Source organism: Miscanthus floridulus, chromosome 7, assembly GCF_019320115.1.
Source record: "Miscanthus floridulus cultivar M001 chromosome 7, ASM1932011v1, whole genome shotgun sequence".
Classification (NCBI taxonomy): domain Eukaryota; kingdom Viridiplantae; phylum Streptophyta; class Magnoliopsida; order Poales; family Poaceae; genus Miscanthus; species Miscanthus floridulus.
In genome coordinates this window covers 53,475,387-53,489,340 of record NC_089586.1, presented here as the reverse complement: position 1 = coordinate 53,489,340, position 13,954 = coordinate 53,475,387, and the positions used below count along the sequence as shown (strand labels likewise).

Below are 13,954 nucleotides of genomic sequence, written 5' to 3'. Positions count from 1 at the left end.
AAGTCATTGCAAACATACGCAACATCTAGATAAAATACTTGCAACAGACGTATGAAACGTCTAAAACACTTGAAACATACGCTTGCAACATGCATGTATATACAAAATTCATATCTACTTTTGCAACATCCAGATAAAAACACTTGCAATATACGTCTGATATAGATAAAATATTTGAAACATACACTTGAAAAATACGTGTATAGCCATTGCAACATGTGGATCGTCACAGTCTACTTTTACAATATCGATATAAAACACTTGCAGCATACCTCTGAAAAACTTACATACATTTGCAACATGCTCTTTCAGCACAAATATCTCCTTGTTGCTTCGGCAAATGGAGGCTCGTCGGCGCTGGAGGTCACTGGTGTGCTCGCTGGCGGCGCCGAGCTCACTGGCAACGCGGAGCTGGGCGGCGGCGCATAGAGGGCCGGGTGGGGGCGGCACAGGCGGCGGTGACGTAGAGGGCGGGCGCGGTGCTGGTAGAGTGTGGGGGGCGTCTGGACGTCGGCTGCTCGGGTTAGAGTGTTCCCTTTATTTATTGTCAATTTGTTGTTGTCATTTCTCAAAATTTCAGATAGTCTTAACACAACAATAATTTTAGTCAATAACGGCATTGACAATCGGCTGATCGTCGCACGGCAACTATAGGCATTGGATCGGCCGACCGCTCCATCCGGTAGAGTCGATTTGGCGCCAAGGGGTGGGCGGGAGCGTTGTCCCGCCGTTTTTCCCGGGCGGGCTCTCCGTCCCGTCCCGTCCCGTCCCGTCCGGTGCGGCTGCGGTCTCGCCTCTCATCATCATCACCTCTGCTAAACAAAGCAAAGGCCCCGAGCTACCGACCACCGGCCCGCCACTCCGCCAGCGCCACGGGGAAGAAGAGCGCACGAGAAAAATCTACTCCTGCTAGGAGGAGCAGTATATATCCCTCATTCCCCCGCCGGCCGACATGCGCCGCACGTTCGTCCCCCACTTAAATTAGGCGGGGCCGCCGCCGCCCTCCCCCCCTTTTTTAGTTTTCCCGCGGACCGGCCGGGTCCATCGCCTCGCCTAATTCAACCCCCCCTCGGCCGTCGTGGGCGACATGTTCTCTCCTCCATCCCGCCCCGCCCACCGCTGCTCCCTTGCCTGAGCTGCCGCCCGCCCGCGCGCCGCCGTCGCCGTGGGATCGATCGGTGGTAATCGGTCCAGAGCGCGGTGCAGCGAGCGGCCGGGAGCGAGCGAGGGGGGCGTCGCGTCGTCGGCCGTCCGGTCCGTCCGTCGTGCGTTCTTGGCCTAGCTTGTTCCGCGCACGTCTCGTCCTCATCAGCTGTGGGAGGGAGCTGATCCAGGGTGGCGCCTCGTGAGGCGGCGCGGCGGTGCAAGACCGCCGAGTGCCGCGCGCCCAGGCCTTGCGCGCCAAGCTCGAGGCGGTGGGCTGGGTGATGGTGCGCTTCCTCCGGCGCGGACACAGCCTTGACAAGACCGGATCGCACAACAGCAGCAACCAGCAGCAGCAGCGAGAGCGACACCTCGACAGGAGCGGCAGCGACACGGGCGAGATGCACGAGTCCCTTGGCAATGGCACCGGCGGCACCCCGCCGCTTCCCAACGGCCGGGCGGCGGCGGCCGGGGCGGCGCGATCGCGCCTGGGCCGCGACGGCCTACCCTCAGGTACACCACGCCGCATGATGCAAGCTGCTCTTCTTTAGTTCATTCATTTATCCTCGACGCGCGATCGCGAGCGCCCTCGATTTCATTCAGTTTCATGCCGTGAATCGTGCTCCTCATCCTCCCTGTCCACTACTCACTGTTACTTGGTTCCAGAGCTGGACATCATGAAGGAGAAGTTCGCCAAGCTCCTGCTGGGCGAGGACATGTCCGGCACCGGCAAGGGCGTGGCGTCCGCGCTGGCGCTGTCCAACGCCGTCACCAACCTCGCGGCGTCCGTGTTCGGCGAGCACCGCAAGCTGGAGCCCATGGCGCCCGACACCAAGGAGCGCTGGAAGAGGGAGGTGGGATGGCTGCTGTCCGTCACCGACCACATCGTCGAGTTCGTGCCCACGCGCCAGACCGCGGAGAACGGGACAACAATGGAGGTGGGTGATCACAATGGAGTTTCGCGTGTGTCTATCAGCTGCCCCCGTCGTGAGCGTGACACTGACACCGACACCATGCACCTTCTTGATTGGCAGATCATGTCCACGGCGCAGCGGCGCGACCTCGCCATGAACATCCCCGCGCTGCGGAAGCTCGACGCCATGCTCATCGTGAGTGCTGCGTGCTCGATCTGTCTATATATATAATGATGCTTGATGGATCAACGATTGAAAATTTGGTGAGATGAATGGATCATATGCTCCCCGCATGCAGGGCTACATGGACAACTTCGTGGACCAGACCGAGTTCTGGTACGAGAAGGGTGGTGACAACAAGCGCGACGACGACAAGTGGTGGATGCCGACGGTGAAGGTGCCGTCGGAGGGGCTGTCGGACGTGACCCGCAAGTGGCTGCAGTACCAGAAGGAGTGCGTCAACCAGGTGCTCAAGGCGGCCATGGCCATCAACGCGCAGGTGCTCGTGGAGATGGAGATCCCGGAGATCTACATTGAGTCGCTGCCAAAGGCAAACAGACAATTCGAATTCCTCCTCCTTAACTTGACATTGGATCAATTAATTCAGTAGATCACCACCTCTGTCAAACCATGGCATGCTTTGACATGATGAATACTATGCAACAGAAAGGGAAGACGAGCCTGGGCGACGCCATCTACCGTAGCATCACCGAGGACACCTTCGACCCGCTGGAGTTCTTGGCCGGCATGGACCTCTCCACGGAGCACAAGGTGCTGGACCTCAAGAACCGCATCGAGGCCTCCACCGTGATCTGGAAGCGCAAGATGCAGACCAAGGACTCCAAGTCCTCGTGGAGCTCCATCGTCAGCTTCGAGAAGCGCGAGCAGTTCGAGGAGCGCGCCGAGACCATCCTCCACCTCCTCAAGATCCAGTTCCCGGGGACGCCGCAGTCGCAGCTCGACATCTCCAAGATCCAGTACAACAGGGTACGTGGTATTTCCTTGCTGCATCTGGGTGGCAATGGCAGCAATGGCATTGACAATTTGATGCTGGATGCTGCAGGACGTCGGTTACGCCCTCCTGGAGAGCTACTCGCGCGTGCTGGAGAGCCTGGCGTACAGCGTCATGTCCCGCATCGAGGACGTGCTGAGCGCGGACGCGGCGGCGCAGAACCTGACGGCGACCGAGGCGGCGCGGCGGATGATGGAGTCGGCGGAGCTGCCCGCGGCGCGGAAGCTGGACGCCAAGGAGGAGCTGGAGAAGCTGAACGAGGCCCCGGCGTCGATGACGCTCTTCGACTTCATGGGCTGGCACTTCGACCAGGACGAGCTGATGAAGCGCAGGGAGGACGGCACGCTGGACGCGGACGGCGAGGCCATGCTCCTCAAGAAGGCGCCCAGCATGGCGCCCAAGAAGTTCTCCTACGTCGACAGCCTCTCCTCCGGCGGCGGCACGAGGAGTCCCTCGGCGCGCCACTGATAATATATATGATCGTCGATCGTCGCGCCGCCACCCGCTGACCGGCCGCCGACGTGCATGCTAACAGCAGCTCAGTCATCTACGTACGATCCAACACCACCACCATGGATCGTCGATCGTTCAGGAGAAGAAGCGACGACAGTGGAGAGGAGAGACGACGGCTCCTCCCATCGATTCTTGCTTACGTGTACATAGCTGAGGCGCAGCACGTACGTACCCATTATTTAGTGATGTTCTCTCTTACTGATTCCTTGCCTCTACGTTCTAGAACATTCTAGGTGAGGGGAAGAAGAGGGCCGGGTGATTTCATCCACCTACTACGCATTCAAGGGTTGCAGGGTTGCCGCTGTGCGTAGCTACTGCTTAATTTCTCAACTAGTACTACGTATCTTGGACATGGCTGATGGATCTCAAGAGCGGTTCTCCAGAAGAGGAGACACTTTGAGCTCTGGGGTATATGTATCAAACTTGCAGTCAGAAAAAAACACAAACATGTATTCTTTGATTCATTTCAAGCTAATCATTTTCTGCACTCGGATGTTCCAGTTCAATTCGTGGAGAAATGTATGCACTTGTTTTCACGGATTGACATCAGAAAGCAAAAGGACCCTGGTCCAACCTCCGACGAAAAGTGCACAACATGACATTTATATGTACCATGAATAAACCGACGAAAAATGTGAAACCATACATCTTTAACCGTGTCAAATGTGTACAGAATGATCCAATTTGCATGAACAGGTCCCACTCATTCAGCACTTCCAGGTTATCTCAGCATACATCCTCGAGAGGATTCCAGGAGCCTTTTGACTTCAGTGAACAACGTGCCCACACGTATGTTGCTATCTACCTTATCTATGCATGTATATGAATGGCAATGAAACAGCAAAACCCAAATATGAAATTGAGAAGCTAACTAATCCCTCATTTTCTCTACTCTCTTATGGAAAAAGAACATAGGAAATCACTTGTTAGCAATTGAACCCGAACCAGGCATTTACAACATCAAACCTCAACGAATAAGTGGGAGGCTCTATGTACATTTATTTATACAGCAGTCAGGTCTCTAGATCATGCTCCTGCTGGCGATGTTGACCCAAGGCAGTCGGGCTAGGAGCATCGTGCTCAATGTAGTCATCCGTGGCTTCCTCCTCGTCATCAGAAGATAGAAGGGACGAACCCATCCACTGCTTGAAACCATCGTTGATGCGGCGCTGCATCTCTGGAGTCACTTCCATTTTGGACTCCAGCATCTCCAGACCCACATTGTGGGTAACGTAATCTCCCTCGTCAAGGACAACTGCAGCTCTCCTTCTCAAGAAGAAGGCTGTGCCACCATATAACACTGCCAAACCCCAGGCTGTAATTTCGTAGCACCAGAAAAGAGGTACTGAACAAGTACTTCCAAGGGCCAGCAGTGTTGATCCAAGAATAATTGCCATGAGACCAAATATTACAGCGAAAACTACATTAAGTATAGCCAGGCAACGAACACCACCTGCAATTCAAGACAATATTAGTGATCCAACTAAGAAATTACTAATATTAGTGACCCAACTAAGAAATTACTTGTGTATTCATGTTACTATGTTAGGATTTTACATATATATAAAAGAGATACAGCTGGTGGTGGTGCTACTGCATCATAAAAGTGTATAGTTGAACCAGTAGCTAATGCATCACAACAACAACAACAACAACAAATCCTTTAAGTCCCAAACAAGTCGGGGTAGGCTAGAGTTGAAACCCATCAGAAGCAATCAAGGTTCAGGCACGTGAATAGCTGTCTTCCAAGCACTCCTATCTAAGGCTAAGTCTTTGGGTATATTCCATCCTTTCAAGTCTCCTTTTATTGCCTCTACCCAAGTCAACTTCGGTCTTCCTCTGCCTCTCTTCATGTTACTGTCCTGGCTTAGGATTCCGCTACGCACCGGTGCATCTGGAGGTCTCCGTTGCACATGTCCAAACCATCTCAACCGGTGTTGGACAAGCTTTTCTTCAATTGGCGCTACCCCTAATCTCTCACGTATATCATCATTCCGAACTCGATCCTTTCTTGTATGACCGCAAATCCAACGCAACATACGCATTTCCGCGACACTTAGCTGTGGAACATGTCGTCTTTTCGTAGGCCAACATTCTGCACCATACAACATAGCAGGTCTAATCGCCGTCCTATAAAACTTGCATTTTAGCTTCTGTGGTACCCTTTTGTCGCATAGGACACCAGACGCTTGCCGCCACTTCATCCACCCTGCTTTGATTCTATGGCTAACATCTTCATCAATATCCCCGTCCCTCTGTAGCATTGATCCTAAATATCGAAAGGTATCCTTCCTAGGCACTACTTGACCTTCCAAACTAACATCTTCCTCCTCCCGAGTAGTAGTGCCGAAATCACATCTCATATACTCAGTTTTAGTTCTACTGAGTCTAAAACCTTTGGACTCCAAAGTCTCCCGCCATAACTCCAGTTTCTGGTTCACTCCTGTCCGGCTTTCATCAACTAGCACTACATCATCCGCGAAAAGCATACACCAAGGGATGTCCCCTTGTATGTCCCTTGTGACCTCATCCATCACTAAAGCAAACAAATAAGGGCTCAAAGCTGACCCTTGATGTAGTCATATCCTAATCGGAAAGTCATCCGTGTCTCCATCACTTGTTCGATCTCTAGTCACAACATTGTTGTACATGTCCTTAATGAGCCCGACGTACTTCGTTGGGACTTTATGTTTGTCCAAAGCCCACCACATAACATTCCTTGGTATTTTATCATAAGCCTTCTCCAAGTCAATAAAAACCATGTGTAGGTCCTTCTTCTTCTCCCTATACCGCTCCATAACTTGTCTTACTAAGAAAATGGCTTCCATGGTTGACCTTCCGGGCATGAAACCAAATTGGTTCATAGAGACCCGCGTTATTGCTCTCAAGCGATGCTCGATAACTCTTTCCCATAGCTTCATAGTATGGCTCATCAACTTAATTCCCCGGTAATTCGTACAACTTTGAATATCCCCTTTATTCTTGTAGATCGGTACCAATATACTTCTCCTCCACTCATCAGGCATCTTGTTCGATCGAAAAATATGGTTGAACAGCTTGGTTAGCCATACTATAGCTATGTCCCCGAGACATCTCCACACCTCGATTGGGATACCATCCGGTCCCATCGCCTTACCTCCTTTCATCCTTTTCAACGCCTCTCTGACCTCAGATTCTTGGATTCTCCGCACAAAGCGCCTATTGGTGTCATCAAAAGAGTCATCCAACTGAAATGTTGTGTCCATATTCTCACCATTGAACAATTTGTCAAAATACTCTTGCCATCGATGTCGGATCTCATCCTCCTTCACCAAGAGGTGCTCCCTTTCATCCTTAATGCACTTAACTTGGTTGAAGTCCCGTGTCTTTCTCTCACGAACCCTAGCCATCCTATAAATGTCCTTCTCTCCTTCCTTCGTACTCAGATGTTGGTAAAGATCCTCGTACGCTGTACCCTTTGCCACACTTACAGCTCGTTTTGCAGTCTTCTTTGCCACCTTGTACTTCTCTATGTTGTCCACACTCCTGTCATGGTACAAGCGTCTATAGCATTCTTTCTTCTCTTTAATAGCCCTTTGGACTTCCTCGTTCCACCACCAAGTATCTTTAGCCTCGCGTCCCCTTCCCTTGGTTACTCCACACACCTCTGAGGCTACCTTCCGAATGTTGGTTGCCATCTTGTCCCACATGTTGTTTATGTCGTCTTCTTCCTTCCAAGAGCCCTCTTTGATAACCCTTTCCCTAAATACCTCTGACGTCTCCCCTTTCAGTTTCCACCACTTTGTTCTTTCAATCTTAGCTTGTTTATCCCTACGGGCCCGTACCTGAAAACGAAAATCTGCCACCAAAAGCTTATGTTGAGAAACAACACACTCTCCTGGTATCACCTTGCAATCCAAGCATGCTCGTTTGTCCTTTCTTCTTGCGAGGACAAAGTCAATCTGGCTACAGTGTTGTCCGCTACTGAAGGTCACTAGATGAGATTCTCTCTTTCTAAAGAAAGTGTTGGCTATCATCAGGTCAAAAGCTACCGCGAAGTCCAGAACTTCCTCCCCCTCCTGATTCCTACTACCATACCCAAAACCTCCATGAACTGCCTCGAAACCTGCGCTTGTAGTACCTACATGCCCATTAAGATCTCCTCCTATAAAAAGCTTCTCACTACTAGGTATAGCTCTAACCATGCCATCTAAGTCTTCCCAGAACTGTCTCTTAACACTCTCGTCGAGGCCTACTTGGGGGGCATACGCACTAATTACGTTCAAGACCATATCACCAACGACAAGCTTGACTAAGATAATCCTATCTCCTTGCCTTCTCACTCCCACCACACCATTCTTGAGGCTCTTATCAATCAAAACTCCTACTCCATTTCTATTCGCGACTGTCCCTATGTACCAAAGCTTGAAACCTGTATTGTCCACCTCCTTCGCCTTCTGACCCTTCCATTTAGTCTCTTGAACGCATAATATATTTACACGCCTCCTAGTCGCGGTATCAACTAATTCTCTTAACTTACCAGTAAGTGACCCTACATTCCAACTACCTAAACGGATCCTAGTTGGTTCGACTAGCTTCCTTACCCTTCGCACCCGTCGACTCAGATGCGAAGACCCTTGCTCATTTTTCACTACACCCGGGCGCCGATGTAGCGCGCCACTAAGGAAGCGACGACCCGATCCTTGGTTACTTGACACCATGCCCAGATCACGACACGGCGCGTCACGGGGGTGACGACCCGGCCCTTGCCCATTTAACACCATACCCGGGTTCCGATATGGCGCGTCGCTAAGAGGGTTACGCCCCAACGATTTTCTTTCGGGTTTCATCTCCATTAAAGTGGCTAAGTTTTTACATTGGCTCGCCACGCCTAACACAACCCTCCTCCTTTACCAGGGCTTGGGACCTGCTATGCTGGGACACCAAAGGCGCCCCACCATAGGCGGAGTTTCCTTCGCTCATAGCAGGCTTTGTGCGCTTCTACATTAGTTTAGTAAATTTCTCTAACATAATGGTGCTCATAAGCTTGAAACTATTAATAGGAAAGCCATCTACAATATCTGGACATTAATAATTAGTAATATGTTACCAAGAACAGGTTGCTAGTAAATGACTATCACTAAATTTCAATCTCGTGCACAGTGAACAGACATCAGAAAAAAGGTGGATACATCAAACAATGAGAAAAAAAATTGTCTAGAGCAAATGTTTAAAAAAATGATAGAAAGTGGACCTATTAAAAACAATTGTATCCTTGTTTTCCCTTTTTCGCCGGAGGAAGAGACAGCCCACCACTTCTCTTAATAAGAAATGTACTTGTTTATCAACAGACTGATTCAAACGTACTGTTTGCAAGATTCAAAACAGTTGCTCCATAAACTCCAGGTTTGCAAACTAGCCTAATAATGCAGGCCACAGCAGGTGCTACTACCAAAAAGCTAAAGCTCAGTACATTCATTTTCCATTATTTCACGAAGAAAAGTTGCTCGAAACACACATACAAAAGGTTATGCGCGTTGTCATAGTATGTTCATTAGAGGGCCTGCAGCATCTTAATATAATAGAGAAAAAGGAGAAACACGTCTAATGAAAGGACCAATAGATGCATGCATGCATGTTTCTTCTGCAGAGCAAATAGAAACATTTTCACATCCTAATGTCATCATAGCAGCAAGAAGAGGGGAGAAGAGTCCCTCCTGCTTAAGCATGTATACTTCAGTCCTAAGCCTGCACATATGCGTGGATTGATGGTTGCACTATGGAAACAAGGACCCATGCCAGAAACACAAAGACAGCAAGCTTGACACCAGATTGAGCGGTGGCCGACCAAGAGGGGCTTGGCGACCACCTCAATCTTTGTTCATGCACATTCTCCCACCGTTAAGCTCACGTCCGCCTCCGTCTCTGCCAACCACCACATCGTGCTTGTCGATGTTAACCCAATACGCCAGGTAGGTGCCGTATCCCGTATCCTGTATCGGATACATATTCGATACGGATACATGGCAGATACAAAGTGCATATGTATCCATGAAGTATCAAAATCAAAATAAAATTAAAAAAATAATTTTGGATACTTGGGCCGATGAGTATCAGCCCATGCGCTTTGCTCCAGCAGACAAATGTCGTAGCGCCTTGCTATCCATTATCCCATGTCTGGTACATAGTCAAATTAATCCAAGGTCCAGCCTAACACCCTGCACCCAAAATTTGCTTATATAGCCCAGCTCGTCACGTGGAACGGGCCTGCATACACGTAGCACCTCTCTTACACTTTCGTCCTCGCTTCGTGCAAAAGGGTTAACCCAGAAGTGCTACGTTTGGAACAATGATTATAAGCTGACTTGCCTTTAAAAAAGGATTATAAACTGACCGTCACCGTTCTAAACTTCCAAGGTGGTACTAAACCCACGAACTACAACTCCATATGCCACATGGGTCATATGGGCCAACAACACAACTACTACAGGCTTCTAACGGGCTGGGGTGTTACATTCACCCCACACACCCCTTAAGTTGTAGGGACTTATAATGCATATATAGAAACACATGACACATCCACGGGTAGGGACCTATACAGCGTATCAGTAGTTGTTCTGTGGGGATAAGGATACCAAAAGAAGGCCTTTAGCTAAAGAAATAGAAAAATGTGCAATATCTATTGTCGAGAGGGAAAACAGTTATCATACAAAAGCTGGATTTGTTCGTAAGGAAACTTAGTGCACATAGGGCAGGGCTACCCAAACTTGTGGGAATAGGACCAACTTGTTCCTTTTCATGTTTTATGTGATGTCATTAATTGACCAAAAATAATCATTTTGGAGAAATAATTAATGATGACATGCATCACACTGTAATATAGTTTACTATGCACCTCATGACCATGCATTGTCTTTGCAACATGTCTAGTAACAAATTTCCTACGCTGGCAAGTTCAACTTGTTTCAGTGCACAATTACTTATTACGATGTTCTGCATGACACATAAATGATGATTTTGTTGTGTTGCCTGGTAGACTACAATCTCCACTATCCAGACATTAGTACATTACACCAGCAGAATTTGCTTTCTGCAAAATGTGTGTGGACAGCAATTACCAGGAAATACCAGCAGGAGCAACTGAAGATAGAGATGTAGGATTTGCATCAGTTAAACTTTTGCTTCGGAATAATTATCTTATAAGTTATGGCTAGCCATCCCGATAGGCATATTGAATCAAAATATTTGTTCTACCAAACTAATGTATTTCTTGCCTGCTTTGCAAACCTTAGTGTCATCCTACAAGACTGCAATATACCTTTATAGAGTGGAAAAGATAAGGGTTTCTGCAGATCTAGGGTGAGAGAATGCTGAATAATGATAATGCACAAACAATAGACCAAACAGGGGGTAGTATTCTTTCAGAAACATAACACATTTGAATGCCTTAAAACCTGAAATGGCCTCAGATAGCTCATAGTTTCTTAGTACCACCAAAGAAAGATCGAAGACAAATCATAAACAAGAAGGATGCATATGAAAACTCACCTCTTCTAGAAGCACAGAAATTATTCTCAACAACACAGATCATTGGATGCCTTCTTGGAGCAGCATATGCAACAGACATTCCTACAAGTATGTATTGGTTTAATACTTTAATGCTTAAATGGAGAAGGAGAAAATGAATTTGAAAGTACTGTTCGCTGATTCGTTGTGAGAGAAAAACACTGTACCATGATAAGTTCAAGCGAACAGAGCCTAGCATGAGTGACAAAGAGAATGCCTAATACAAACCATATTGAGCTATATCAATATGTACCATCTACAAAATATACAAACAAAAGACACAAAGCTACTGCAGCTTAAATATCCCTTTCCTTCAGCAAAGCATAAGTATCACCTAAAAAAATAGCAATGTAAGAAACCAATGGACTGCTCACCTGCCTAGCCTAGATGAGTATTGCTATACAAGACAAATAAAACCATGAGAAGGCTGATTTGTGTTGTTGCAATGTGGAATCTAGTTGTACCAATTCCAGTATTATTTTGCAAATGTGAATACATACAAAACAGGTTCTCTAACATAACTTCTACATCCATAGCAAAGTTCATCAGTATAAAAGATCGTAAACAAAATGAGACCTCATGCCCATTTAGGCCACATATACAGCCAGCATGAAAAAACAAGTTCACATGGTGAAGCAAGACAAACAAAGACACATCCTGTTCTATTATACATAGAAAGTCCCTTCAAATTGCAATCGACCCACAATTTTCAATCCAAACCCAATGTCCAATACAGAAAAGCTAATAAACACATCAACCTATCTAGTATAACACAAATAGTTCTTGCAAAAATCACATCAGTGCCACGGGGAGCGAGGTTGTGACTCACCAGCTACAAGGTAGGTGAACGAGGCGCCAAAGAGGACGGCGGATGGCACGAAGACGACCATCCAGTAGAAGTCGGCGGCCTCAGCGGTGGTCATGTAAAAGGCACCCCCGCGGTACCGGTACGCCTCGGGCTCCTCCTCCCTGCTGCTGGCGGCGGCGGGCAGCGCCTCCAGCATGCGGCGCTCCCGGCAGAAGGGCCGCTCGGCGGGCTCGGCGGGGAACACGATCCCGAGGCTGACGCACGCGGCAGCTGCCACAGCGGCGGCGACGCAGCAGGCGGCGCTCACGGCCAGCGGGCGGCGGAGGCGAGGCGGGAGGGAGTGCTCGTCGTCGCGGAGCGCCGCGTAGGCGCGCCGCGGCATCAGGAAGGCCTGCCGCAGCGCGTCGCCGAGGAGTGCCATCTGCGGCAGCGGCGGCGTTGCGGAAGGGGAAGGAGGAGAGGAGAGTAGTGGGTGGGCGAAGGCGAGAACCCTAGACGCGGTTTTGCGGGAGGGAGAGGGGAGGATTCGGAGGCATGGAGCGGAAGAATTGGGAAGAAGGTGGTCAGGTGAGGAGGGCTCCGCTTTCGGGGGCTAGTTTGGTTGCCTTGCGGGAAGGGGAAAGCGATGGGGGCCGCGAACCCGCGAGGTTGCTCCAATTCTCTGATTTTGTCAACGCAAGAAAAGTTTGGTAAACATTAGGCCTGTTTGTTTCAGATGACTAAAATTTATAGCTACTAAAACTAATGATTAAATTTTAGTCATCCTATTTGGTTTTAGTGACTAAGGCCCGTTCGGCTTGCTGAATCTTAGTTGAAATTGGCTGAAAAATGCTGTTGTGGCTGAAATATTGCGAGAGAAAAATACTGTTTCGACTGAAAAAAGAAGTCGAACAAGCTGGATATAGAGTAAACCGAACGGGGCCTAAAGGTCATTAAATCAGTTCAACAAAGATCAAACTATCCCTAATAAATGCTCAGATCAGGATGGGGGACCAGCAATAGTGAGGGACAGCTCTTGTCCACCGGGTAATTTAGCCTACTTTTAGATACTCTTGGATGACTAATGTGACTAAACTACTTCAGTCCTCTTTTAGTTAGTTTGTTTGGCAGTTTAGTAGCTAAAATGACTAAAGTTTAGAATTTCGCAGGGGTAACCAAATAGGCCCTTAGTGTTGCAATGTTATATCACTATTCTTTACACCATTTCAAACAATACATTTTTACATAGAATAAATATAGGTCTATAATAGTGATAGTACCAATGGTTTCATATTTTGCTTTTCACTAATTTGAATGCTCAAAGTTTTTTATAACAATGCTAATATGAAAGGGGGGCAATAATTAGAATCACATGAAAAACCAGGTATTTTTGCTAGCCATAAAAACGAGAAACGTAAAGATTCTTGAGTGAAATGTTTCTCACCTGATCCCTTTGGCTCTGATTCTCGCAAGAATCGGGAACGTTTCTTGTTGCCAAACGGGCCTAAACATCATGTACTATGAAACCAATAACCAAAAAAATCTAAGTAGCTTGATTAGTCAATGGCTCCGGAACATGTGGATGTTATTTGACAATTTGTGAGCTCCATTTTGCTGCTTCTCATTTTCAATGGAAAATAGTTAATGCTTTTCTAGGGAGGGAGGTTTAAAAGTATAGATGGCCAAATGGGCCGCCCGAAACAGCTAGGCATGGACCTAGTAAAAGCATTGTGTGACGAGTTTCATCCATGCTGAAGAGGGCTTCATGCCTGGCCATCGTCCTAGGATGGCAGATTAGACGGATTTTTGCGCTGGCCTAGCCCTATAAGCATGGTCTGCAGAGCAGGTCAGGCTAGCCTGAGGACCGTGTCTCACCGTGCTGCTGTCGCAACCCCACTGTGTCGCGAAGGAGCGCTGTTGCTCGCCACATGGGGATGAGTCGATGCGAGGACATCGGTGAGGGAGCATATCCGAGAGGGAGGAGTTGAGAAGGGGGCACCGAGTGAGGAGGGAGCCGGCTAGCAGGGCGAGAAAGCAGGT

General features: G+C 48.5%; 2 protein-coding genes across 2 annotated transcripts; one reads left to right on the top strand and one right to left on the bottom strand.

Moving 5' to 3' along the window:
* Positions 1-1,040: 1,040 nt before the first annotated feature.
* On the top strand, positions 1,041-4,043 carry LOC136467002 (rop guanine nucleotide exchange factor 9-like). Its single transcript, XM_066465560.1, has 6 exons — positions 1,041-1,656; positions 1,810-2,081; positions 2,178-2,252; positions 2,356-2,607; positions 2,724-3,044; positions 3,121-4,043. The coding sequence occupies exons 1-6, from the start codon at positions 1,428-1,430 to the stop codon at positions 3,535-3,537; spliced, it is 1,566 nt and encodes a 521-aa protein (XP_066321657.1). The 5' UTR covers positions 1,041-1,427; the 3' UTR covers positions 3,538-4,043.
* A 159-nt stretch (positions 4,044-4,202) lies between these two features.
* On the bottom strand, positions 4,203-12,558 carry LOC136467003 (uncharacterized). The gene is made up of 3 exons (XM_066465561.1): positions 11,957-12,558; positions 11,110-11,190; positions 4,203-5,035 (listed from the first exon to the last, which is right to left on the bottom strand). Exons 1-3 carry the CDS (start codon positions 12,354-12,356, stop codon positions 4,596-4,598), a joined length of 921 nt encoding a protein of 306 aa, XP_066321658.1. The 5' UTR covers positions 12,357-12,558; the 3' UTR covers positions 4,203-4,595.
* Between the last annotated feature and the right edge of the window lie 1,396 nt (positions 12,559-13,954).